Source organism: Mesoplodon bidens, assembly GCF_964165515.1.
Source record: "Mesoplodon bidens genome assembly, chromosome: 10".
NCBI lineage: Eukaryota > Metazoa > Chordata > Mammalia > Artiodactyla > Ziphiidae > Mesoplodon > Mesoplodon bidens.
In genome coordinates, this window is record NC_138172.1 from 70,989,919 (window position 1) to 71,017,441 (window position 27,523).

General features: G+C 54.6%; 1 protein-coding gene across 1 annotated transcript in view; it reads left to right on the plus strand.

The window, feature by feature from the left end:
• The window catches only part of GLP1R (glucagon like peptide 1 receptor), a gene marked incomplete at both ends in the record, with an annotated part of 31,474 nt that extends 4,602 nt beyond the window's left edge, over nt 1–26,872 (plus strand). The window contains 12 exons of the mRNA XM_081246214.1: nt 2,781–2,877; nt 3,890–3,997; nt 11,628–11,746; nt 12,094–12,200; nt 15,657–15,810; nt 16,364–16,523; nt 21,457–21,517; nt 22,062–22,131; nt 22,252–22,340; nt 22,683–22,821; nt 23,724–23,765; nt 26,705–26,872. Of these exons, the coding sequence (XP_081102340.1) occupies nt 2,781–2,877; nt 3,890–3,997; nt 11,628–11,746; nt 12,094–12,200; nt 15,657–15,810; nt 16,364–16,523; nt 21,457–21,517; nt 22,062–22,131; nt 22,252–22,340; nt 22,683–22,821; nt 23,724–23,765; nt 26,705–26,872 (1,314 nt within the window). The remainder of the gene's footprint in view (nt 1–2,780; nt 2,878–3,889; nt 3,998–11,627; nt 11,747–12,093; nt 12,201–15,656; nt 15,811–16,363; nt 16,524–21,456; nt 21,518–22,061; nt 22,132–22,251; nt 22,341–22,682; nt 22,822–23,723; nt 23,766–26,704) is intronic.
• Nucleotides 26,873–27,523: the final 651 nt, after the last annotated feature.

Consider the following 27,523-nt stretch of genomic DNA (forward strand, 5'->3'; position numbering starts at 1 on the left):
GTTGACTGTGGATTTTCCACGTGCCAGGGGCCTTTCTAAGCATTAACTCACTTAATGTTCACGGGGAGGTAGGGACTATTGTTATTCCCAATTTGTGCAGGTGTGAGCTCAGGCTAGAAGTTAAAACTCTTGCACAAGGTCACAAACTTAATTTATGGTAGAGCCAGAGTCAGGCCTGGCCCTGAGCCCAAAGCCAGGGCTATTCACTCTTCTCTGTGGAACTGTGTTCCCCTGAGCCCCTGGGCCCTGCTGCACCGGGTGACCCCAGCCTTGTTCCAGACCGGAGCCTCATGCCTGTCCCAGGTCCTGCCTACTGCTCTCTCCCTGGCCCAGAAAATCCTCCTGAACATCAGTCCAAGGCTGTCTTCTGCTTGCTCACCAGAGCACCGACGTCCCCACTTCTGCGCCTTCGTTCCTGCTGGGTCCTCCTGCTGAGATGCCCACCCTCTGCCCTTGCTGGGCCCAGTCTCTCCCTACACCCCTTCCCTCCGCCAACCCCAGCTCACAGTCCCCGGCGTCCCCCAGGGCTCTCAAGTCTTCACCGAGCCCTGCCCCAGCCATTCCCTGAGTACTTTCACCGCTGCCTTCTCTGCTATGTCCTGAAGAGCATTTGCTCCCACCCCACCCCCGAGTAGCCTGGGGACTCTCTCAGGCCAGGGCTCTGGCCTTCATATTTGTGCTCCCCATGTCATCCGGGTCCGTCCCCCCACCCAGAGCCTGGCACAATAGTATTTCCATAAACGCCAGGTGGGGAGAGGCCAGAGTTCTGGTAGTTTGTGTGTTTGGGCAGGGGGGTGTGTGGTGAGCAGTATTTGGAGTACTTCAGCTGGGGCAGGAAGCAGACGGTGGACCCCTATTGTCAGGAAGCTGTCTGAGGGGGGACACAACCCCTGTTCTTAAGGAGCCCCAGCCTGAGGGCGACACAGCCCTGCCCTCAGGGAGCCCCCGTCTGAAGATAGTTTCTTGTCCGAGGCTCTGCTCCGAGCAGGTGACAGGGCTGCCTCTGTCTCGAAGCTCTCGGGAGTGCTGGTGGCCAGGCTGGCCTTCCTGGTGCTGGCCTTTGCCTTTATCCCCACCCTGAGACTTCTGGTTCCCATGGGCTTCCTAGTCCCTGCTCCCTGCTCCAGACACACCTTCTGTCCCAGTTCCCAGCAGCGGCCTTGCTTGCTGCCTGCTTTCCTCCTAGAGAGATCAGATGGGATTTCTCCCTGGTCTCCCTGCCCTGACCACCAGCAAGCTGCTGCATTCCAGGGAGGAGAACGAAAGCGGGTGGGGGTCGGGGGGTGGATCCACCAGGACTGGCACTAGTGAAAACTGCGCTGACCCCTCAGTTGTAGCTAAAATTGACACTGCCTTGGCTGTTGGGTTTGATTCCTTATTTATTTGTTTAACAAATACACTTGACCTTTGCGCTCAGAAGAGCACTGTCTTTTAGGTTGCTCTGCCTGTGGCCTCAGCACACTCACTCCAAGACTGTCCCCTTGCTTGTCAAGCAAGCTTTGTCCCCTCCCTAGGGCTTCCTGTACCGCCAGGGATGAGCCCAAGACAACCTGTGTCTTTACGGGAAGTGTCTTATAAGCCCCAACGCAGCTTAAATCTGGGCAGGATTACCTGGAAACCAGATCCAATGTGCTTAGGGCACCACCCGTCAAGGGTGGTACAAGCTCCCAAAATGAAGCTGTTGTAATTTCAGCACGCATGTGTATTTTTGTGATTTCAAAAAGTGAAATTTTGTTTTAAATGATGTATAGGTCCTAAATTTTATACAAGGGGCTCCCTGGTCATCTGTGTGTCTGCAGGCTCTAAAGGAGGGATATTTATAATCTTAAGCCTGTTCAGGAAAAAATACAAATAAAAAAGAAACATAGTCCCAAGACATATCTAAAGAAGTACACTAAAATGTCTGGACATGGATAATTCTCACTTGGGTGCATCTGCTTGGGTCTCTGCTAAAAAGCCAGCTCTGTTACCTTATCTATTCACAGAGAGGGGGGCCCCTCCCATTGCAGACCCAGTCTCTGTGTTCTGGAACTTTTCTGACCCCTTCACCCCATGTCCTCAGGACTTCTCCTGCAGTTGATAGAGCTGAATATTTGATCTGTGTTGTTAGGCTGCAAGGAGACGGTGGGGGTCCTGTTGACCTCCCAGGTAACATGACTGCATTTTGCAGGAGGGATGCTAGTGGGCAGCATTACCAGCACCGAATCCCACCTCAGCCCACACCTTCCACGGCTCTGTCACAGTCACTGATCTGGGAGACTCCAGGTCCTAGCCTTAGTTCTGCTCCTTGGGGTGCTGTGTGACCTTGACTGAGCCCCTCTCCCACTCTGGGCCTGCGTGTTGCCTTCAAGACTGGTGGACGAAAGTGTGAGAGCCTCGCAGGAAGGCTGACTGGGTGCTGGAAAGGAGCCCGTGGCAGTCACAAAGCCCAGGGCCCTCAGGAACTCTCTCTGCTGGGTGAGGGCAGATGAAACCATGAATGAGACACACGCCCAGCCAGTGGCCCTTCCCCCCACTCACCCCCAACAGTGTCCTTTCAGTAGCCACTGGCTGGACATTTACTACATCCCAGGCTATGCCCTGGGAGGGATAAAGATATAAAAACATCCACCTGGAGCCCCTCTTTGTGTTGTCACCCTCTTTCAGAGATGGCCAAAGCCTGTGGAGTTTGGGGCTCTAAGGTCCCCTGGAGATCAAGAAACCAAGTGTGTGTGTGGGGGTTGGGCATAAAAGAGAGGTTGGTTGGACCTAAGGGGCCCCCTTTTCTTTCTTCTCCCCAGGGTGCCACCGTGTCCCTCTCGGAGACAGTGGAGAAATGGCGAGAATACCGACGCCAGTGCCAGCGCTTCCTGACCGAGGCTCCGCCCCCAGCCACAGGTGAGTGCACCCAACCAGCTCCCCATGGCGCTGGGAGGCCCCACGCCTGGCTGGGCATCATTTGCCTCTCTAGGACCCCTCATCTACCCTATGCCTTGGGGTGCGGCCTCGTTGCTGCTGTGTTCCCCCTCACCCCTGACTGGGGCCCCTCAGGAGCAGACACCTGGCCTTTCTATTCTGCATCCTCCTCAGCACTTCCCGGCCTGTGCCAGGGCAGGAGGCCCAACCCACGTACTTATAGTAATAATCGTTTAGGGGGAGTGACATACAGAATGGACTTGAGGACACGGGGAGCGGGAAGGGTAAGCTGGGACGAAGTGAGAGAGTGGCATGGACATATACACACTACCAAATGTAAAACAGATAGCTAGTGGGAAGCAGCTGCATAGCACAGGGAGATCAGCTCGGTGCTTTGTGACCACCTAGAGGGGTGGGATAGGGAGGGTGGGAGGGAGGGAGACGCAAGAGGGAAGAGATGTGGGGATATATGTATATGTATAACTGATTCACTTTGTTATAAAGCAGAAACTAACCATTGTAAAGCAATTATACTCCAATAAAGATGTTAAAAAAAAGAAAAAAAAAGACCAGAGGCTTGATAGGCCTGTGTTCCAGTCCTGACCTGCAGTCATGACCCAGTCACCTGAGGAGGGTTATCTTAGCCTGGAGAGCTACCATCCCCCTCCTCCGTGGTGTGTAATTTAATAACAGGCCCATGAGGATCGTTTATTGAGCACTTACTATGCTCAGTTATCTATGCTAGCTCTGCTATTTGTCCCCACAAAGCCTTGTGGGCTGGGGATCAACCCCATTTTCCAGGTGAGAAAACAGAGACCTTAAGTACTTTGCTCCAAGTCCCACTGCTGATAAGTGGCACCTGCTGGGCGGGTAGGAAGCCTCAGTGGAGGTGAGCTGAGCGCAGGTTTCTGCCGGGCAGCCTCCCCGGTGGGGAACCTGGGGGGAAGGGCCCCGGTCAGGCTGGGACTCAGATGCCCTCGTCCTGCTGCACCAGGCCTGTTCTGCAACCGGACCTTCGATGACTACGCCTGCTGGCCGGATGGGCCGCCGGGCACCTTCGTGAACGTCAGCTGCCCCTGGTACCTGCCCTGGGCCAGCAGCGGTGAGTCCCCTCCCCCGCCCTGTGCCCAGGAGGCCGGGGTGGGAGTGGAGTTGGCACGGGGTTCGTGCTGCCTCCTTTCCCCTGAGACACAGCCTCCCCGCTCCAGGAGGTCTTTGGGCCTCCTCCTGGTGGGCTGCCTTTCTTGCCTTGGGGGTGGGGGGCAGTAGGGGGTGGCATCGGTGTAACCTGGGCCTGAGGCCCGTCCTGGCAGGTGGGGTCTGCGGGGAAACTGTGGCGTCTGACTTAAGAAAGAAATGTGAGCACCCTCCTGCCTCAGGAAAGGAGTCAGGTAGGAACAGTTCCTGGGGGTTCGGTGTGGGGTAGGGTTACTCAGAGGTGTCATTGCTCTGATGCATGTGTGTGTGTGTGTGTGTAATGTGTGTGTTTGTAGGTGCCGCCCACCTGGTAGTGGCCTGTAGCCACCTCCTGACTCTTCAGGGGTTCACTGCTCAGATGAACCCCGACGGGAGTAGTGATCGGGGCCTTGGGGAAGTTGCCCCCCAGGCCCTCCCTGGCTCACTCCTGTCTGCAGGGGACAGTCTGCACTGGGAAAGCTGTGACTCTTTGGAGTACAGAGATCTACAGAGGCTGCATGGGGAGCTCTGACTGGAGGGGGAGTTAACGTGCCCCCCAACACCTACCCACTTGTCCCAGGCACCAGGGAGGCTAACAGGAGACAAGCGCCCTTGCCTCAAAGAGCTCACAGTCTCAGGAAGGGAGAAAGGGCGCTACTTTATAATAATGGCGTTAAGTACCTGCTATGTGCCCAGTCCTGCCCTGAAAGCCGAGTATTCATTTAATCTTTACAACTACCCCGTGGGTGTACTTGTTTTGTACAGATAGGGAAACTGAGGCCCCAGAAAGTTTAAGTCAGTCGCTCCAGATGACGTGGTAATGGCAGGGCCAGGATTTGAAGCCAGCCTGTGCTCTTAATTACAGTGCACTGAAGGGGCCTGAGACCAAGCAGAAACTGGCCCAGAAGCAAGTGTGAGATTGAGGTCATACTCTGGGAAGCTAGAGGGCTTCCTGGGAGAGGCAGCCCCTTAGTGGAACATCAGGGCACCTGGCAGGGCCCAGTGTGAGCTTCACCTCAGAACACAGGACTGGAGTCAGATGAAGCCCAGGCAGGAGTCCTGAGGAGACTCTCTCCTGCTGTTCCCTCCCAGTATACCCACCCCACCCTGAGGTGCACAGGGAGAGCCTGGGCCTGGAAAGAGGCAGGCGCCTGCGTAAGACAGAGCGGATCAGTGCCCTTCACGCAGCGTTTCTGCAGCCAGCTGTAAGCACTTTACACACCTACACTCATTTAATCCTCACAACAGCCCTGCGAGGCAAGCACTCTGGTGACCCTTCCCTTTTACACAGGAGGAAACTGAGGCAGAGAGATGTTAAGTGACTTTTCCAAGCTCACACAGCAAGTGAGTAGCAGACCCACAAATAAGCCGAGGAGTCTGGTTTAGAGTAAGCATGTTTCACTGCTACACCAGGCTTCCTCCAGTGTGCGGGCACGTATGTGTGCATGTGTGTGTGTTCCTGTGTGCGTGGCTCTGGGCATGGGGACAGGCGAGTGGCCTAGGCCTCTGCTGTCTGGGCACACCCCGAGGGAGGGCGGTGAGCTGCCTGCCCTCTCCCTGGAGATGAAGAAGTCAAGTTGTACAATCTTATGGTTCTGCCTGATGCTGCTCCGAGTGGCTGTGTGAGCTTGAGTGAATTTCTAGACCCCTCTGTGCCTCAGCTTACCATGTGGGAGATGGGATAAAGCCAGGTGATGGGGGTGTTGGGAGGATTGTAGGTTCTTGAAAATTGGTTGCTGTTAATTTCTTCCACCTACCTGACTTACCTTGCCCACTTCCCGCAATACGCACACTTTCCTTGCTCCCCAATGGTTTGGGACTGGCTGCCTGTCCAGCTGGGGCCAGGCCTCTAGACCCCAGGGAGCCAGGCGCAGGACAGGGCCCATCACTCAGCACTAAGCTGCCCCCAGCTCTGCCTGCCGCTCGCGGCTCCATCCATCACCTTTAATTTTATTTGAGCAGGAAATAGGTCCTGGTGGTGCCCGTTTATGAGCGAACACGGTTTTATTGCTTTCTCCGTGAAGATAACGGCCACTGTGCAGGCCCCCTGCCAGCCCCCCCTCCCCTGACTCACCAAGCTAATTCACTCCCTTTTCTGACACGTGGGATCACAGACTCTGCCTCCTTCTCCCCTCTCTCTGAGTTAGGGATCTGCAGAGACGCCCACCGTGGGCTCCTGCAGCATAATTGCTGTCTCTGGCCTGTCCTGGCTGTTCAGCTTGGCAGAAGCTGGCACTAGGGGCTTCCCTCACCCCCTCCCAGAGCATGGGGGAGCAGGAAGGGGGCCGTTCTGGAATTTTCTTGGGCCGATCAAGGGGGTAGACTGTGGAAAAACGTCATAGTGGGAGTTCAAAGTGGAGAGAAGCAAGGGGGACAGGTCTCAGGCAGGGTCCTGGCAGAAAACACACTCAGCTGGGAATTTGAAAAGAATTTAATGGAGGGGCCACTTCAGAGGCTGGCAGGGTTAAGGGGCCAAAAAGGTACATAAAGCACCAAGGACCACAACAGTGGGAAGCTTTAGCATCCCTAGACCTGAGTGGGGCAGGAACAGCTGGAGGTCGTGGTGATGGAGAGGCCACCAGCAGGGCAGGGCCTTGGCCACAGAGGGGCAAAGCCACTGCCAGAACCTCAGAATCAAGGCAAGAAGGGAGCAAGGGAGAAATAGCCCAGCCTCTCTCTCCTTCCACCCTCCCACCTTGTGCTGGCGCCTCCCACTGGCCAAACCCAGCAAAGAGCCCAAGCGACGCTGTCCACGGGGCTCAGCCTTCGGGGTGCAGAGCAGGGCAGAGGAATGAGTGACGAGAGAGAGAATTAAATTCAGAACAATTCCCCGGGGCAGGTCTGTGTCAGGAGCTGGGGATGTCAGTGAGACCTTAGGGGTGTGTGAGTATATGGGCGTGGGGGAGAAGGGGTGACCTTCCCCGTGGGGCTGAAGAGGTCAGCTCAGGGGCCTGGGAAGTGGTGCTGAGGGAGGTCAGAGCCACCTCTTCTGCCTGGGGTGTGGCACCAGGAAGGCTTCCAGAGGGAGGTGATATCGGGGCCAGGCCTGGAAGAATAGGCAGATGGAGAAGAGGGAAAGAGTGCCCTCCAGGGAGGGAGGATGTCAGGCTCAGAGATGGGGCCAGCCCAGGCCTCAGAACTATACAGTATCCCAGGGAAGCCAGCCAAGTCCTTGAATTCTGACCCCTCTAAGTCAGAACTGGGGATTGCACAGAGAGGGTGGGAACAGGTGAGTCAACGAAGGAAGGCGTTCAAAGGAGATGCCTTGCGTCCACAAGATTTTCTCTGTAAACCAGAAGGCTGGAGTGGCTTCAGAGAGCCTGTTGCCACCCGAGGGCCCTCCAGCAGCCTTGTTTAACCACAAACAGCTGATCTGCTCATTACAAATCATTCCAGTCTGATTAGCTGCACCCCCTTCTGATCCCTACCTGTTAGCTTGGTTCTAATTATAGGAGAGTCATAAAATGTTTTAAAAATTGTCTATAACTCACAGTTCTTGGAAACTCTGACAGGTGCCTCCCTTGAGCTTTTACAGCAGGCCAGGGTTGCCAGAGGGAAACCGAGGCCCCAGCTTGGCCCTGGAGGAGCTCCGGCTGAGGCGGTGTCCTAAGCTCCAGCCCGCCCCCAGTGAAGGGGTACTGTTTTGAGGAATTGGTGGGGGCAGGGGGGTGGCAGCAGGTCTTTCACTGTGACTCTGTTTTGAAGACCAGCCAGGTACCAGGCACTTCACATGCTTTATCTCCTAATCCTCACACCACAGACCTGGGAAGTTATCATGGTCCCCATTTTACAGATGAGGAAACTGAGACCTGAGGAGGTCTGCCCAAGGTCCCATAGCTGGTTGAGGGCAGAACCAGGATTGACCTTGAGTCTGTCGTTCAGAACCCGAACTCCTTCTCCTAGGCTTTGATGTGATGTGTTGCCCCTCACCCCCACCCCAAGCGGACACCTTCAGTTCGAGGCCTGCCTTTGACCGTCATTCCAGCACTCTGGGGAGGGCCTATGACTGCCCGCTTTGAATCTTGGCTTCCCGGCCCAGGAGATGGGGGCCCAGGAGTCTGTGCTGGCCATTGCTGTTGCCAGGATGCAGGAGCTAATGGATTCATGAGCGGCTCTCCACAGCCCTGAGTGCCCGCGTCCACATGGAAGGGCGGCTGTTAGCTTGATTAGAGACGCCGCTGCGGTTTCCGGGAGGGGAAGGGTTTAATTGGGGGTTTTAGTTCCAGCACCAGGGTCTGACTTAATGAAATATCCCTAGGCCTCCTGGCATGCGGCTGGATGCCTCCTGGTATTGACAAGACCAGAGCCAAGGCTCTGGCTATGATTTATCAGCAGCACCTGGGCCAGATAAAGCTGGGCTGATAAGCCGGACTGTGTCCAGACCCACCCCATCTCCAGCCAAGATGGGCACCTGGGGACCACAGCCCGGCCAGGAACCAGCCCTGGCTTTTAATATTTGCTGCTAATGAAGGATAATTGACAGACACACTCGCATAGGCTCACTGAGCTTCGCAAGGACGCAGTGATCCCTTGACACTGTTCCAGTAACACATACATCTGTGCACACACTGCCTCCCTACCCTCCCAGCTTGCCCTGAGCAGAGGGCCCAGGAATGGCAGGGTGCCGGGGGCCCAAACTGGCAAGAGGACCTGCTGGGAGGATGCTGAATGTTGGCAAATCCAAGCCTGGAGGAAGGGCAGATAAATGGCACATGGCCATTGTTGACTGTTGGCAGTGAATTTGGCTGCTGACTTCTGGCCTCTGGAAACCAAGAGCTGAGGGCTGCAATCGTTGTTTTTTTTTTGTTTTTTGTTTTTTTTTTGTGGTACGAGGGCCTCTCACTGTTGTGGCCTCTCCCATTGCAGAGCACAGGCTCCGGACGCGCAGGCTCAGCGGCCATGGCTCACGGGCCTAGCCGCTCCATGGCATGTGGGATCTTCCTGGACGGGGGCACGAATCCGTGTCCCCAGCATCGGCAGGTGGACTCTCAACCACTGCGCCACCAGGGAAGCCCCACGAGGGCTGCAGTCTTGATTCTGCTGCTTCCTGGCTGGATGAGTTTGGGCAAGTCACTTGGCCTCTCAGAGGCTCAGTTGCTTCATCTGTAAAGTGGTCACTTGGCCTCTCAGAGGCTCAGTTGCTTCATCTGTAAAGTGGGATTTGCTGTGCCTACCTTGTAAGGTAGTCGTGATGTTCAAAGGTGTCAGGCATACAGCAGGTGTTCAAAACCCGATTCTATGAGTGAGCAGCCTGCAGAGGGGGTTCGAAAGGAGCAGGTAGGAAGGAAAACGTCAATTCCAGCGCCTCCTGTATGCCAGACCCTGTGCCAGCTGTGGCAAGTGGCTGTTATTAGGGTCACACTGCTGCGGGCTGTGTCCTGGGTACCTGGCTCTTTGACAGTTTGGGCCCCTTTGCGATGTCCTCTCCCTTCCCCTGGCCCCTCTGCCTTCTCTTTTCTCCCCATTTCCTCCCATCTAAATGGGTTTCCAGAGAAGGTTCTGATATCAGTCTCACTGTCCATGGAGTCAGCCCAGATCCCCATCACTGCTCTGGGGTCATCGACTCCTGAAGACTGGTTTGGCTCTTATATCAGAAGACTCAACCCCTGGTGAAGAATTCCAGGCATCCATGCAGCAGATAAGAGAGACATTTGGGGGCCCTTGTAGTTGCTTAAATCAGACCTGGTGCCTCCCCTTCTCTGCCTTTGTCCTTTCCTGATTTTGTTCATAAATGAGTCAGGGGGCTACTGGGACACTGGTCCTCCCACTGCCCCAAGGCCCATCATTAGATTTTCAGGCTTTTGTGTCTCTTCCTGGGGAAGTCTCTTAAAATGCAGTTTCTTCTAGAAGCAGTGATTCCACAAGCTGACTCACCCCACAGTATTACCAGATAACTTCTGTCTCCTGAAGCGGGTCAGGGTCTCTGAAAGGGAGTGGAGAAAGGGGAGAGTGAGCTGGGAGCCAGGGACCAGCTCAGGGAGGACAAGGGTCCCACTGGCAGGCCCTGCAGGTGCCTGACTGTGCAGGCAGAGAGCTGTCCCTGGCCCCTAAGGTGATGGTGTCCTGGCATATGGCAGCAGTGGGCGGGTCGATGGTTTGTGACCTGTGAAATGCAGCCCCGTCCTAGATGGTGCATCCCTTCCCGGCCCTGGTGGTGTGGGCCCTGGGGTCGAGGCTGCCGCCCTCAGGCACTCATGTTAATGATCCTTTTCCACAGACCTGCCCTTGCTGCAGGTCTCCAGCTGGAAACTTCTGAGCAGCCACTGCCCGCCAGGGCCTTGCGGCTTCTCCACGCTCCCTCCTTCACGCTGAGCCTTCTTCCCACAGCTGGGAGGCTGGTCTTTAAAATCTTTTGTCCTTTAGAATTTTTAAATCTTTTAAAATTCGTCCTGGCTCCAGCTCCCCTCCTTGATCCCCCTGTGCTAAATCTCTCCCCACTTTTGTCCCTAGTTTCCTGGCCCTGGCGTCAGACTTACATTTCCTCTCAGACAAAAGTAATCCCCTGTGCCCTCTTGTGATCTCACTGCAAACTTGGGGCCGCAAGCCATCCCCCTCCCTGGGTGGGTGGACAGTGAGGCACGGCAGGGTGGTCGCCTCAGCGCCAGATGCCCAGGCGGGATGTGAGTGGACACAGGGACATCCCACCCCGCGCTCTGCTGGGCCTGTGTTTGATCTCTCTCGGTTTGCCTTTATGTTATTCCTTTCTGCACCTTTTGGTTTTTATTTTCTGTGAGAGTCTTGATTCTCTGAAGCCAGGGACTGTGCTTCCTTCCTCCTTCAGACTGGGAGCTCCTTGAGGCCAGGGGCTGGATGTTTCCCCACTCTCAGACTGGGAGGTCTCCAAGGACAGTCTCCATCTCCAGCTACTTGGAGCTACCTGAAGGGAAGAGCTGGTCTTCCCTCCCCCCACCACTACCCCTTTGAACAGAGTGTCTCTAAGGGCTATGTCTCTGCCATTGACTATGTGTTCCTTTTAAATCAGATGATCTTTGAGAATAGGACTCGGTCTCCTCCATCAGATTAGAACTTCTTAAGGGCAGGGCTGTGTCTCCCCTCAGACCGGGGCTCCCTGAGGATGGGGCTGGGTCTCCTTCTTTCTCTCAAGAGCTCTATGCCCACTTTGTTCCTGGGGTCTGCTCTGCCCAAGAAGGTGGGGCCTGAGTTCTGTGAATCAGTAGTCTCAGAGGGTGGCCGTGGGTCTGTTGGGGCCACTGCTCGTCAGCACCAAACCTTGTCCATAGCACGATTTGAGGCAGGGGTGTGGAAATGGGCTAGCGCGGTCTCATCTCCATAGTGTGAATTCATCAAGCTGCATTCCAGGGTGGCTGAGAGGAAAGGCTGAGGGTGGGTCAAACAGGCACATGGCAGGAGAGGAAGGCCCGAGGGGGTGGGGGTGGGGGTGGTGTGTGTGTGTGTGTGTGTGTGTGTGTGTGTGTGTGTGTGCGCGCGCGCAGAGGGGTCAGTTCTGGGGCAGCTGGGGTGACCCCCAGGGTGGAGAGGGGTGAGGGGCAGGTGGCCTTGGGCCGAGGCTCAGCTACTGCATGTCTCCGCCCCAGTGCTGCAGGGTCACGTGTACCGGTTTTGCACCACCGATGGCCTGTGGCTGCACAAGGACAACTCGAGCCTGCCCTGGAGGGACCTGTCCGAGTGCGAGGAGTCCAAGCGAGGGGACCAAGTGAGTTGAGCCGGCGAGCTAGGGGGCAGCAGGGTGCCAGCTTCATGGGAGCAGGGACCTGGGCATCTGGCGAGTTGGCCTGTGGCCATCTGCCCATCCCCCGGCCTCTCGGGCTTTGCACACCATGCTTTCTGGACAGAGGTGGTGTGCGTTCACCTCTCCGGCCTTGGAACAGGGCCCTAGAAATCCGAGGACCATCGCCATAGGTTATTCTCTTCCTTAGTTCCAGGGTCCCAGTGGGGCTGCGTTGGGGCCCCACCTCTGCCCCTGTCCCATGGGGAAGAAGAATGTGGGAGAGGAGGGTTGTGGGCCACCCCTTGTACACTGTGTCCCCCGTGTGCACACAGAACTCCCCGGAGCAGCAGCTCCTGTCCCTTTACATCATCTACACGGTGGGCTACGCACTCTCCTTCACCGCACTGGTCATCGCCTCGGCCATCCTCCTGGGCTTCAGGTAAGGGGGCTGCTTCAGCCTTACCTGCCGTTCTGTCCCCAGATAGAGGAGGGGGCGCCAAGCCGAAGCAGCAGCGCAGCAGGTTCCTCTCCTAAGAGATGTCCAGAGAACCCACACCATCTATGTGGTAGACTTATGAGGCTGAAAACACAGGCTACGACACTGTGTACTTAGTCTAATCTGTGCCGTGTAAATGTGTGCGTATAATACTGCAAAAAAGGAAAAACAAACACTACACGTGCACACACAAAGCACATGCTCCACACCTTAACAGTGGGTGATAGGAGTGGGGGAAGTCCTCTCCGGTGAGCGTATGTAACAGGTCATCGGGAATTCAGTATGATTTTAGACAAGACCTCAGGGGGTTAGAGATTCTGCTCTCTTTGGAGCTTGTCAGCTCCCATGGAAAATTCTTTCCTAGGTCTAACCTGGATGAGCCGTTCCTTCCAGAGTACCAGGCTCTTCCCATGCCCTCTGCACTGATGGCGGTGGGCCAGGAGGGCTGGGTTCAAGGGCAGGAGGGATTCCGAGGGTAGGGAGCTCAGGACACCAGCCAGCAGGAACAGGAGAGGTGACATTCCTCCCGTGGTCCCCATGGCTTCTGGCACAGTCAGGGCTGGGCACACAGTCAGTGCTTCATAAATGCACTCTTTGAGAATATTCTCCCCTTTTATTATGAAATGTTCACCTGTGCACACACACCATCCAGCCCAAGAGCTAAAGCCCACTGCGCAGTTAAGCTTCCCCGAGTAACGCTCCCTCCTCACCAGAGGGAACCCCCGAGGGGCCACTTATAATCCCCACGCATCTCTCTGTACTTTTACCACATTTCTAAGTATGTATACGAATATATAGTGTGGGGTTTGCATATTTTAATGGCATGTTGGACATATTCTTCAGCAGTTATTTTTGGCCTGACATTATGTTTTTGTGAGGTTCATTCACATTGATACAGGCAGTTCTGTTTCATTCATTTTAAGTGTCACTCCATTGTATGATATATTACAGTTTATTTATTTGTTATCCTTTTAATGGACATTTGAGGTGTTTCTCCTTTTTTTTCTTCTCTGAATTATAAACCTTGCTACAATGAACATTCTTACCCATGACCCCTTGTGCATTTCTCCAGGGGCACATGCCTCTGAGTAGAATTGCCTGGTCTGAATACAGCATGCTGTTGCAAATTTATTAGGGGTTGTGAAGTTGTTCTCCAAAGTGGTCATGCCAGTTTGCCCTCTTACTGGTAATACATGAGAGCTCCCTTGGCTTCACATCCTCACCAGTATTTCCTATTTTCAGACCTAATTCTTGCTAATCTGAAGTGTGTGAAATATCTCACTATGATTTTAATTTGTATATCACTGATTCCTGGAGAGATCTAGCATACTTTTTATGTTTCATTCTGTGAGTTGCTTGTTCATATCCTTTGCTCACTTTTTTATTGGCTTATTTGGCTTTTTCTTTTTATTTTAGGCATTCCTTGTATATTCTGGATAGTAATCCAGGATATATCCTCTCAGCCTGTGGTTTATTTTTTCACTCGCTGTATGGTGCCTTTTATGCACAGAAGTCCTTAATTTTAATGGGATGAAATATATCAATGTATCTGATTTTATTGATAAAATAAATTTATCAGTAAGTGTTATCAATTGATAAAAATTCATTTTTCCAATTGATAAAAAAATGTATCCGTTTTTTTTCCCAAAGGCCAAATTTCTTTATGGTCTTGTTTAAGAAACCTTTCCTTATCCCAGGGTCATAAGTTTTGCACATCCCTTATGGCTGTTTGGTGAACCTGGAGTTTATTTTTGTCTGTAGTGAAAACAAGAGATTTAATTTCATTTTTCCATGTATACATATTACATGTATACATGTTAATTGCATCAGGACCATTTATTGATAGCAGTGCCTACTCTGCCATGCAGCAAGCATCATCTCTGCCTGAGTGGGTCTCTGTCATGTGGATTGTTTTCCATTGGTCTAGTTATCTGTCCCTTTGCCTATGCTATGGTGCCTTAACCACTATAGATTCGTCAAAAACCTTGGTTTTCTTGGGACTTCCCTGGTGGTCCAGTGGTTAAGACTGCATGCTTCCACTGCAGGGGGCATGGGTTCAAACCCTGTTCGGGGAACTAAGATCCTGCATGTTGTGCGGTGTGGCCAAAAAATAAAAACAACTTGGTTTTCTTATAGCAAGGGCCCCCACATTGTGGTTCTTTAGGAGTGTCTGGAATATTCTTGGCCCTTGGCTCTTCTTTATAAGTTTTTAAAATTTCCATCAAAAAACTGTTGGAATTTTTATTATATTTTTATAATAAATATAAATATATTTTATTATAGCTATATTGAATTTATTCAATAGCTATATTGAATTTATTATAGCTGAATTTTATTATAGCTATATTGAATTTATTGGTTATTGTGAAGAGAATAGACACTTTCAGGATAGTCTTTCTATCCATGAATCTTCCGTTAATTTGCATCTTCTTTAATAATTTTAAGCAAGTTTCACTGTATTCTCCATAGAAATCGTGCTTTCTTCTGTTAGACTTATTTCTAGGTAGCCAATTAAAAGTAGTGCAAGTGAATTTTTTAAATTTACTTTTTAATTGTTTATTGCTGATGTACATAAACATACACATCAGCAACCTTATTGAATGAACTCTGATTAGTTCTAATAATTTGTGTGTTGATTCTCTTGGATTTCCTATGAAGATCGTCTATCATCTACAAATGATGACAGTTGTGTGTCTTTATTTCCAATTCTTATGCATTTTTCTCCTTGCCTTCTTACAGTGGCTAGGATCTGTAGTACAAAGTTGAGTAGATGTGATGTAAGTAGATCTTACAGCTAGATAATCCTAATTTTGTTCCTGATTTTAAAGGGAATCTTTCTAAAAATGTTCAGGTAAGAATGATGTTTGCTCCTTGTTTGGCTAGATAGCCCTTATTGGGTTAAGAAATGCCCTCATCTTTCCGGTTTGCTATGTGTTTTTACATGAAAGGATGTTGAAGTTGTATCCAATACTGTTTGAATTCCTGCCGTATGCTTAGCCTCACTCTGCCTCTGTAAGGCAGCCTGGAGGCATATTAGACAGGGGCTGTCATCAAGAAGCCAAGCAAGTCCCCAGTGGGGAAAGTGGTCCTCACACAAATCACTTGGGTTACACGTGACTTTGTAGAAGAGAAGATGCAGCAGAGAAAAGATAGAGTGTGGACGGGGTTGGGGGTGGCAGTAACCACACAGCTGAAGACTTCATGGCCAGACAGGATTTGAGTTGGACCCAAAGGATTTTCAAGGTTATGGGGAAGAAGGGCATCCAGAGGAAGAAAGACAGGAGCATCATGGTCCCAGAGCTGGACACATGCCTGAGGTGTGCTTTGGCCTGAGAACCGGGGGTTGTGGAGCAGAAGTGTCGGCCATTGTGCCAGGGCGGGCCCTGCTTTCTCCTGCAGACACCTGCACTGTACCCGAAACTACATCCACCTGAACCTGTTTGCATCCTTCATCCTCCGAGCACTGTCCGTCTTCATCAAGGATGCAGCCCTCAAGTGGATGTACAGCACGGCTGCCCAGCAGCACCAGTGGGATGGGCTCCTTTCCTACCAGGTGTGTGGTGTCTCCATGGAGGGCCTGGGGAGGGGGTGGACAGTCCATGAAAGTCTGTCTCCCCCACCCCACCCAGGCCTGATACAAAGAAAGGCAAGAGCTTCCCAGGCCTGGTCCTCAGGGAGCCCCCAGTGTGATGGGAGAGGCAGGGAGAGGCTGTCCACCCTGGGGAAGCCCCCAGCCTAAGAAGGGAGTTACTGCCCCGCCCTTAGGGAGTTCTGTTTGACTCAGGCGAGTGGTTTTTGGAGACAGACCTGGGTTTGAATTCCAGGCCTGCCACTTAACTAGCTAATTTTTAGGCAAGCGATTTAACTTCTCTGGACTCCAGTTTTCTCACCTATATGGGGATAATATTAGTTTCCTCCATCCAGGATAGTGAGGATCCGATGAGCTAAAGCAGGTCAAGTTCTTAACACTGGCTCCCGCTGGAAGTTGTCAGCTCTGTCGCCCTGCCTTCACCACGGCAGGGTTGCAGCTGGGGCAGGACGGGGAGGGGGTCAAGAGAGGCAGGGGCAGAGCTCTTGTCCCCTGGGGACCCTTCCTCTGCCCCCAGGACTCTCTGGGCTGCCGGCTGGTGTTCCTGCTCATGCAGTACTGCGTGGCGGCCAACTACTACTGGCTCCTGGTGGAGGGCGTGTACCTGTACACGCTGCTGGCCCTCTCTGTCTTCTCCGAGCAGCGCATCTTCAGGCTCTACCTGAGCATAGGCTGGGGTAAGGCCAGCTGTCATTCATTTCACTCCCCCGCCCCGACTGAGCATGGGGGGGTGGGAGACCCTGACCCCTCTTGGAATGGCTGCCTTCAGGCTACCCCAGGAGGCCAACTGGGTACTCAGAACACACTGCTGGGCCAAGGTATGGGGCCCACTGGAGAACCCCCTGCTGGGCACAGGACTCGCTGCCCATGGCGCTGTCAAGCCATTGTCCCCCATCCCCACGCCTTTGCCTGACTCTCCTCCCTTAAAGGAAGCAGAGGCCTTCACCCGATCTGGCCAAATACACGATGCACACCATTGGCTGTCATGGCACCGGCCTCAAAGATCCCCGCTGCCAAGACTCTTTGGGGATAGAGCCCCACATCCAGTCCTGGGCAATGCAGCCCCTAAGGGAAATGGAGGGTCCTGAGCCACATGGCGGGGGGTCCCTGGGGCTGCGGGCTGAGGGGCTATGGCTCTGTCACATGATGAAGAGGATGGCTCAGAGGAGAGCTGAGTAAGGCAGGGGGGTCGGCCGGAAGCCAGCTGAGGAAAGAGTGGACCCTGGATGTGCCTGGAGCCCAGCTGGAAATGTTCTAGCCGAAAAAGTCTGCCAAGAACCATTGTGTCTTTTTTTTTGCTGGAACATTTCTGGTTGTGCTTCTGCCTCTCGCCATGTGGGATTCCGATGAGAACACGGGTAGGATGGGGCAAGAGCTGAGACACCCACCCTAGCAGCCCCTCACCTCCACCCTCTACCCCAGAAACAGATGCAACAGCATCTTGAGGGGCCCACGGTGCCCACCCAGGATGGAGCCAGGAGCAGGCCCGTCTCTGGGCCTCCCACACCACAGGACCTGCCTTCCTCCTCCCGCTTGCCACACATTCACTCACTCCTCTTGCCTGCCTCGGGCTGCCGCCTGACCTCTGGGGACTTCCATGCTCCTCCCTTGATGTCCCCTCCTGCCCCTGAGCCTCTGCAAGGCTGTGCCCGGTCCAGCCCGCCTCCTCGGGAAGCTGCCTCAGGTTGCCTGGCCCCTGGCTCTGTGCTCTGTCTGGCCCTCTCGGTCTCCCTGTCCCTGTCCTCACACTTCGTCCCTTGTTGCTGATGTTCTTAGGCTACTTCATTCTGTACGGCCCCATTTAGAGTACCTTGAAAGGAGCTTTAACGTGATCAGTGTCCTGACGGCAGGGCCTTACAGACAGAGCAGGCATTGGAACCAGGCCTCCTGACTCCCAGGCCCTGGGCCCCAGCGCCTGTCACACAAGGTTCTCTGGCCTGCACTGCATCTCTTTAGCCCCTGAGGGCCTGGCCGAGCAATTTCAGGCCTCTGCACATAGCTTCCTGCTCCTACCCTTCCACCCTCCTCCGCCAGGGCCCAGCCCTTCCCTGCTCGGCCTTCCTCCCCTCCCAGGCCTCTTCATCCTGCTAGGGCCGTCCAACAGGCAGTGGGCAGCTGGAGAGCCCTGCAGCTAGCTAGGGGTGGGGGCGGAGTTAGGCCACTGAGGGGAGCCCTGGGGACGCTGTCCTCAGGGTGGGGGCATGTCTATCCATTCTGGGAAACAGCATCAGCACTGTAGTACTGTCACCATGGTGACCTGAGGGCAGGAACAATCTAAGGGACGGTGTGATGTGTGCAGAGGCATGTGAGTGGTTGGTGGAGGGTTTGGGGTGGGGGACGCAGTGTCTCTGAGTAGGAAATGGGAAAGGGGGTGCCAGTCCTTTCCCACCACTTCACGCCCCAGCTTGGGGCTCAGAGTCTGAGGAGGCAAAAGGGCAGGACCCAGGGGACACCCCACTTCCCAATCATAATGTCCTTTTCTTGAGGAATTGGGATGAGAGATACAGAGAGAGACAAAGTCACAAAGACAGAAGGACAGAGAGAGAGACTCACAGAGAGCCCAGAACTCTGTTGTGATGTCAAGAGGCTTGGCACATGTTGGGATGCGCAGGAAACAACTTTTAGCTTCATATGCAAATGTAAGAATTAAACTTAGGACTCTGACACGTTGGGGGAATCCCCGAAAGGCACGTCAGCTTCTGCTGCCATCCACAGGCGGCTGGGTGCCCCCATAACCCACCGCAAGGAGGCTGCACAGGAGGGAGGCAAGTGATGGACGAGGGAATCATTACTTCTCAGAGCCAGTTTTGTGTGTCTTAGTTCAAGCTTTTTTCTCCAGCCTGTCTTGTTGATTTTCTAAACAGGAGAAGGATGAAGCCAGCAGGGAGTGTGTCATGTTTGCAGGCGGCAGAGCGGTGCCTGCATTTTTTTTTTTTTTTTGGCTGTGTTGGGTCCTCGCTGCTGCACACAGGCTTTCTCTAGTTGCAGTGAGCGGGGGCTACTCTTCGTAGTGGTGCGCAGGCTTCTCGTTGCGGTGGCTCCTCTTGTTGTGGAGCACGGACTCTAGGCACACGGGCTTCAGTAGTTGTGTCTCGTGGGCTCTAGAGCGCAGGCTCAGTAGTTGTGGCACACGGGCTTAGTTGCTCCGTGGCATGTGGGATCTGCCCGGACCAGGGCTTGAATCCATGTCTCCTGCGTTGGCAGGCGTATTCTTAACCACTGCGCCACCAGGGAAGCCCTGTACCTGCATTTTTAAAGACTTTGTTAAGGAGATGCTGATGAATGAATGAAGTTCACCAGGTCTGGCTGATAACATGAGTGTGCTCCCCAGTCCTAGAGTGGGGTCTCAGAGGAAGGCCAGCAGGTGCCTGGGGATGTCTAAGATGGAGGTTTCCAGACATGTGTGTGGCTCAGGGTGTTGGCATGTTCTTGCCTGGACAGCTTCCCTTCTCTCATTGATACCCTGACCCACTCACTCATTTGTTCATGCATTCCATTCTTACTGGACATCTTCTATGTGGCAGGCTCTGCGCTACGTGCTGGAGCCTTTGGAGGCCATCTGCCTCTTGTCCAATCTCATGAAGGCCTGTTACTAAAGCATCTTGGATGCTGAGAGGTCAGGGTTATATAAAAATAAATGGCCAAGGAGAGAGCTATCTGATGACAGCGCTGGTCAGCCGTGAGCCGCTCTGCTTCCCCCAGCTGTCTGCACCGTCAAGCACAGTAGCTCCAGGATTACGAGCTGCTCTGTAGCTGCTGTTGAGTGGACATCCGTTTGCTGAGGATGTGGGTGATGGTGATGGGAAAGGCAATAAAGTGGGTTCTGCCCTGGAAATGTGCTCCTGAGGGAGACCCCTGAAGCCACACATGTATACACATGGACCCCCCTCCACCACACACACATCATGTCCACACCCCTTAATATGTATGCTCTTACTAGTCTCAGACACCCACATCTCCATCCCTGAGAGGCACTGATAGAGACAGGCATGGAGAGAGTTGGTGCGGAATGCCATCGAGGGTGGTGGCATTGCGGTCCTGTGTTCTAGTCCCACCTGTGTCCTCCTAAGCTGCCTATCCATCTTCTCATCTGTCACACGAGGATGGACAATCCAATTTTAAGTCAACAAACACATATTGAGCTCCCAGGTGAGATGGGCGCTGAGGCTCTGGAGATGAATGAGGCTTTGTCCTCAAGGAGCTGGAAACCAGTGTATTAGTTACCTATGCTGCGTAACAAATGACCCCACACTTAGCTGCTTAAGACAACAATTATGTCTCCCAGTTTCTATGGTCAGAATTCTGGGTTCAACTGAGATGTGTGCCTCGGGCTCAGGATCTCTAAGAGAGGTGCAGTTCAGCTGTCAGCCAGGGTAGGTGTCATCTCAAGGCTTAACAGGTTGGAGAATCCACTTCCAAGCTCACTGTTGAGGTTGTTGGCAGGAAGCTCAGGTCCAGGTTGGCTGTTGGCTGGAGGCCTCCGTCCCTTGCCACAGGGGACTCTCTGAGTGCCCTCATGACACAGCAACTGGTGTCCCCCAGGGCTAGTGATCAAATTAAGAGAGAAAGAGCCTAAGACATGTCTTTTATAACCTTTGAAGACCATCTTTTTTTTTTTTTTTTTTTTTTTTTTTTTTCTTTTTGCGGTATGTGGGCCTCTCACTGCTGTGGCCTCTCCCGTTGCGGAGCACAGGCTCCGGACGCGCAGGCCCAGCGGCCATGGCTCACGGGCCCAGCCGCTCCGCGGCATATGGGATCCTCCCAGACCGGGGCACGAACCCGTATCCCCTGCATCGGCAGGCGGACTCTCAACCACTGCGCCACCAGGGAGGCCCTGAAGACCATCTTTTATAGCCTAATCTCAGAAGTGATATGCCATCACTTCTGCTGTACGTTATTGGTCACACAGACCAATTTGGATACAGTGTGGACCACACCTGGGTGGGAATACCAGGGGTGGGGTGGTTGGAGGCCATCCTAGAGGGTGCCCACCACACCATCCAGCCTCAGCCATGCGGTCAGTATTGTGGTAGCTGTTGTTACTGTGGCCACTGTGCAGTCAGTTGGGCTGTCAGCGTCAAGGACAGGGCTCCTATCCAGGCTTCTGCCCAGCCACGTGCAGGGGCATGGGGGTAGGGGCAGGAGCCTGGAGGGGCTTCAGTGCCTAGAGGAGTTGACTGAGATGGACAGGTGGGCTGATGCAGGGGTGGGTGGCATCAGAGAGTTGGCCTGTTTCCACCTCGTCCAGCATGGCCTCCCTACCCCACTCTTTGGCCCTGTCTCTCGCTACTTGGGTGTCTTTGTCCTTGTGTCTCAGCCAGGACCCTGGGGGCCAGCCCTGACAGTGAGCCTGGCCCGCGGGAGGGGGAGGGCTGTGAGGACTGTGACGAAGAGTCTGGGGTGTTGGGGTGGGTGGTTCCTGCCGCCTCTTCTCCGAAGCACCCAGACCGGCCTAGTTCCATACCTGCCAGAAAGCGTGGCTTGGGGCCAGGCAAGGAGAGGGGCTGGAGGCGGGAGAGGCCCTGGTAGGAGAGGCCTCTGGGTGTGCCTAGCGGTGGCTCTGGCCTGCCAGCCCCTCTCCCCCCTCTCTCTTTCCCTCTCTCCTCTTAGGTGTTCCCCTGCTGTTTGTTATCCCCTGGGGCATTGTCAAGTACCTCTATGAGGACGAGGGGTGAGTGTCCTTCCTGCTCTGAGGGGGTGAGGGGTATGCTGAGGTCCCTGTCCTCAAACCCCATGGGTTTCCTTGGCCCCCGGCGTGTGCAGCTGCTGCCTGTTGGGGGGGGCGCGTAAACTGAGGGACCAGGCGCTAAATTTATGAATTTAGTTCTCTAGTCCCCCTCCCTCCCCCTCCCCGGATTGTATGATGACAAGAGTGCTGGGTCTGTGGGGTCCATGGTCCCCCCCTGCAGGTTTTTCTGTAATAACTGTGAGTGAAACGTTTCTGTTATTTTGTGTTTGATGCTGAGTACACACACGAGTGTGACTGTAGGTTAATGAAGGGGCTGTGCGTATCTCTGTGTGTGAATGTGTATTCAGGACTGTGTGTGTGTGTGTGAGTCCTGGGACTGGTTGTCGGGTAGCTCCTGATGGCAGTGTTTGTGTGGGTCTGGGTGTGTCACTTTGCATGCCCACATGTCTTTGTGTGCCCTGTGCCTGCACTGGGAGCTGGGGGGTCTGTGTGTCCAACCGGGTGCCCGTGTGTCTCTTCTCTCCAGCTGCTGGACCAGGAACTCCAACATGAATTACTGGCTCATCATCCGGCTGCCCATTCTCTTTGCCATCGGGGTGAGTGACGCTGTGGGGTGGGAGAGGGAGCTGCTGTGGGCCCGGGTGGCACTGGGCGGAGGAGCGGGGAGAGAGGGTGTCTTGAGAGGGCCTCCAGCCACCCTCCCCTCTGCCCTGCAGGTGAACTTCCTCATCTTTGTCCGGGTTATCTGCATTGTGGTGTCCAAACTGAAGGCCAATCTCATGTGCAAGACAGACACCAAGTGCAGGTGACGTAACTGAGCTGCCTTTGCTGGGCACCCTCAGCCCTTCCTTCTGGCAGAGTCAGAGATCTTGGGGTGCTGAGCTTGGATCCCTACGTGATCTTTCTTCCTCCACCCAGGCCTGGCCTGGGACCCCAAGCCTTGCCCCCACCCCTGTACCTGGGCAGCTCCTGGGCTTCTGGGGGTCTCCACCTCTACTTCCTCCCCTCCAGGCAGCCTGTCCCAGGGTACTCGGTGGGGGAGGATGTCTGTGACCGAGATACCAGGGCTTGGCGGGGATTGGGGGCACAGAACAGGGAGAAGAGTCCACGGGAGAGGTCCAGAATGCCACCTCCACCCTGCCCCCAGGCTCGCCAAGTCCACGCTGACGCTCATCCCCCTGCTGGGGACCCACGAGGTCATCTTCGCCTTCGTGATGGACGAGCACGCCCGGGGCATGCTGCGTTTCATCAAGCTGTTCACAGAGCTCTCCTTCACCTCCTTCCAGGTGACCTCGAGGCTGGGGCCTCCCTCGAGCAGTCCCAGGGTGGGGATGGAGGGGGGACCAGCCTGTATCATGCAGATAGGCAGCCTGAGGCCTGGGGGGAAAGTGGCCCTTACGGAGCAGAGCCAGAGTCCCCAGGTACGCTGACACCCAGGACAGTCTTCTCTAGAGGACATTGGACAAGAAGTCTTCCCGGATGTCGCCGAGGGCACCCAGCCCGGCATGGCAACTGCTGTCCACTGGGCTGCTAGCTGGCGGCAGGTACCCTGCCAGGTGCTTTACACACGTTGTGCAGCTAATCCTAGCAGAATCTCAGGAGGTGTGCAGGATTATCCCATTTTCCAAAGGAGGAAACTGAGGCTCAGAGATGTTAAAATGAGATTTTCCAGGTCACATAGTTTCCAAAGCCAAGAATTGAGCCTCTCCACTAGTATTAGATGATGCTGAGGGGGTGCGAATGTCAGTGGGGGTGTAGGAATATAAGAAACTGGCCCCAACTCCTCAAATGTCTTATGGGATGGCCACGAGCACGTGGGTCCACGCGTGTGCACTTACACACATGTGCACACACACAAATAGATCGCAGGCCTGGAGCACTGGGGCTCCTGAGTGAACGAATAGGTCCAGGCAGGGAAAATTCCGTGTGATCAGAGGTGGACTTTCTCAGCTCAGGCCTCCTCCAGGAGCGGGTGGTCGAAGAACTTCCGCAGTTTCTGAGCAAGGGGTCTTCTCATTCCTCCAGAAAGGAAAGGAGAAGGAACCCACCGCCCCCATTTCTGGGCCTGACTGGGCTGCCCAGTCTAAGGAGGGGGATGTTGGGGCAGAGCCCCAAGGAGCTTCAGACTAGGCCTGCGTGCCGGGCGCCTCCCTCCCCTCCCTCCTGCTGACGTGACTCTTGCTTCTAGGGGCTGATGGTGGCCATCTTGTACTGCTTTGTCAACAATGAGGTAAGGCCTGCGGAGGGACGTGGAGCCCTGGTGGGCTGCTACCATTGGCCGTGGAGCCCTGGTGGCTGGGGTCGGGGTCGGGGGTTCTTGCTGAGCAGATCCCCCGCTGGCCTCTCCCCTCGGGCTCTCCCAGGAGACCCCGCTCGGAGCGCCCAGAGAGCGTGCCTTGTTCAGGCACATTGCCCGGTTCCTTTCAACCCTCTGCAGACACCTCAGGCTCTGGCTCCTCCAGGCCCACGGACAGACATGTCACCATCACTGGGTCACAGAAACACACGTGGCTCCTGGGCTGAGACCTCTGTCCATAAGAGCTGTTCTCCAGACCCAGGGTTGCCTTGGGAATGTGGGGTACTTGTGACCCAAGGAGAAAAGATGGCCCTGGCATTGGTCCTGCGTGGCTGCCAAGGCCTGCGCCAGCTGCCAGTGGGCGGGGAGTGGGCACAGGGGAGGGGAGGCCTGGGGGTGGCTTTGCTGTGGCTCTTGTGACTCAGGAGCCTGAGTGCTGGTCCTGAGTTCTGCTCCTACCCGGCTGTGCGACCGGGGCAGTCACTGCTTCTCTCCCCAAGTGTAAATGCAGGTGAATGAGCTTTACCAACTCAGCCCAAATCCCAGAGCCTGGCGTGGTGCCCGGCCCGAGGACATCAGAGGCAGGAATGAGGGTAAACTGAGGGTGAGGAGGCACGCTGACAGGAGTGCTAGGACAGGGGGCCAGGATTCATGTTGTCATCTTTGTTGTTTCACTGTGAGAGCTCAGTAATAGAAGAAACCCAATGTCAGGTGCTCGTTTAGTTAGTCATTTATTCATTTGGTTCATTTAAAAAAACACGTATCGGGAGTACCTGATTATGCTGGGCACTGTGCGAGGTCCAGGAAGGAAGATGTGGTCCCGACCCTCGTGGTGCACCTCCCAAGTGTAGGGGAGGCGGGGATACACGGCCAGAAACACGTGTGGCCTAGAGTCATGGGCGGGGACTTCCCTGGTGGTCCAGTGGTTAAGACTCCGCGCTTCCAGTGCAAGGGGTGTGGGTTCGATCCCTGGTCAGGGAGCTAAGATCCCACCCGCCACAGGGCATGGCCAAAATAAAAGTTAAAAAAAAAAGTCATGGACGGCAGGAGACCAAGGGTTAGGACACCGGCTTTGGAGTCAGCCCAGATCTAGGTTCAGGTCCTGGCTGAGATTGGGAGAAATACTTAAATCTCTACACCTCAGTTTCCTTACCTTTAAGCAGGGACTAACATGAGCTGCCTCATAGGATTTCTGTGAAAGTTAATAATCTATGGAGAGTGCTGGGCATATAGTAAGCGCCCTGTGAATGATGGTTTCTAATGACAATTGTCATTACGGGGGCCACAGCAGAGGTTCAGGAAAAGTGCTGAGGGAGAGGGAGGTGGAAGGGGACACAGTCCTGGTGCTGTCCGACTTCTTGCTGGTGTCCGTGAGACGTCTCCAGTCCCCGAGGTGGTTTACCATGGGTGTGCCTCAGTTTACCGTCTCTGTCCCCACCTCCCCAGTTAAGGGCTGTGCCACAAGACTGGCCTGCCTGCTGCTGCACAGGCAGAGGCCACCACCGGCCTCGGGTGTCCTCATCCCAGCTGTCAACACATGCGTCACACACTCAGCCAGGTATCAAACTGGCACAGAGCAGGGGGGCCATGGGTGGTGTCTGCTCAGCCTCCCTCCCTCACCCAAGCCTGAGCTTGGTGACGCTGCCCGGGATACTGGGGCCATCCTGGCAGGCAGACTCTGGGCCATCTCAGCTTCACTCAGTTCAGAGAAAGTTCTTTTAAGGAATGGCATGTGGCCACACCAGGTACCCTGCTGGGCTTAGCTATATGGATGGCAGCCCTGCAGGAAGAGAAGCGGGGTGTTTGCACAGGGATTGATGGGGCTGCTGACAGCTGGCTGTCCTGGTGGCTGGGGCCTGAGAGGGACAGCCCAGGCCCCAGATACCCTCATGTGGGGAGGCCTGGTGGCAAGGCGGTGGGGGTCGGGGAGGGGGCATCAGAGAAGCTCTGGAAAGCAAACATGGGCACATCCCCTGGCAGGGCACTCCAGATGCCCTGGGCTGGCTGTGCAAGTTCCAGCAGCCTGTCTGGGGGACCAGAATCATGGGCCATCACAAGGAACCACGGCATTGCCTCAAGCCCTCAAGTGACTTGGGCTCTGCAGCGTTACTTGGTTTGTATCCTTCTGCTCCCACAACCTGGTCCCCAAGCATCAGCTCTCTTGAGAAGGCTTTTCCTGATGGGGAGGCTAAGCCCAGCACAGCAGGGATTCTGGTTGGTTGAACTCACCTGGGCTGCACCCACCATGGGGTGGGACCAGTTCCTGGATGAGATTAGTTCAAATCCAGGCTGAGAAGCCCTTGTCCCCAGCCCCCTCTTCACTGCTGCTACTAGTCCCAGCCTCGTTCTCCCCGTCCCCTCTTCCTCCCCCACGAGGCACTGGGGCCTGGATAAAAGCCTTCGGGGAGTTTAGAAAGGTCTGGTGTGGACACCATGAGGGGCAGGGAGGGCTGTCCCTCTTCTCAGTCATCCAAGCTGAAATCGACAGAGTGCTTGCTCTGACGTCAGATTCTCTCTTTTCCTTTTCTCTCTCCCATCTTCCGTCTCCCCACATCTCTCTGTCACTCCTCTTCCGTTAAATAATAATGTGATGGATTGTAAAAGGTACTTAGCTGAGTCACAGAGTTTAGAGATGGAAGAGACCAATTAGATCATCAAGCCCGCCCAGCTCTTTCCCGAGAAGCAGCAGAAAATAGGAGACAACGATAAACAATTTTATTGGGATATTAATTTAGGCGCCCGGAGGCCTTGACTTGTGTCACTTAATATAATGCGGTGGATTTTTTCTCTTCCCTACTAATGTAATAATGGGGCCATATTGTGGGCAGTTGGTTTGCATGATGGCTTTTGCTTCCCTCCTTCTCCCACGGAAGGTCCAGATGGAGTTTCGGAAGACCTGGGAGCGCTGGCGGCTCGAGCACCTGCACATCCAGAGGGAGAGCAGCATGAAGCCCTTCAAGTGTCCCACCAGCAGCCTGAGCTGTGAGGGCACAGTGGGCAGCAGTGTGTACGCAGCCTCCTGCCAGGCCTCCGGCAGCTAAGACTCCAGCACTTGCCCTCCCTGTGGTCTCGCCGCCGGCTGGGCAGCCATCCCAGGTGGGAGAGACCCTCCCGGGGAACGGGGGAAGGGAGTGCAGGGGGAGCTACACATGCACACACACATACTTCCCTGCTTTCCCTCCCTAAGCCCATCAGACAGGCAAATGGGCATTGCCTCCTGGGACCTGTGGACACATTTTCTCTGAGGAGAAGCAGCCTGTTAATTTGATCACTGTGGCGGGCAGAGAAGAAAAAGCGATTGCTGCTAAAACGAGGAGGATTTCTTCCTGTTAAGTCACAAGGCCCCTGGGGTTCCCCCGGACTCAAACTCAAGGTCAATGGCTTATTAGTGGGACTGGGGCTTGTAAGAGGACGTGGCTCCGAAGGAGGCAGATGCAACCTCAGCCAAGCACGGAGCTTGGGTAACGCCAGCCACCCCCGACCTGCCTCCTCGTTAAGGGAGCCCGGGCACATGTCCGGGTTGCTCATTTCCCTCATCTGGGCCCTCATCTCACCATCCACTGCCCCAGGGGGTGGTGTTGAGAATGAACATTGAGAAGGTGCCCGAAAGTTTTCTTTTCTGGTCCTTCCTTCTTCCCTGGATATTTGAGTTGCTTTGGTGCCTGTGCCCACCACGCCCAGGGAACCAAGGC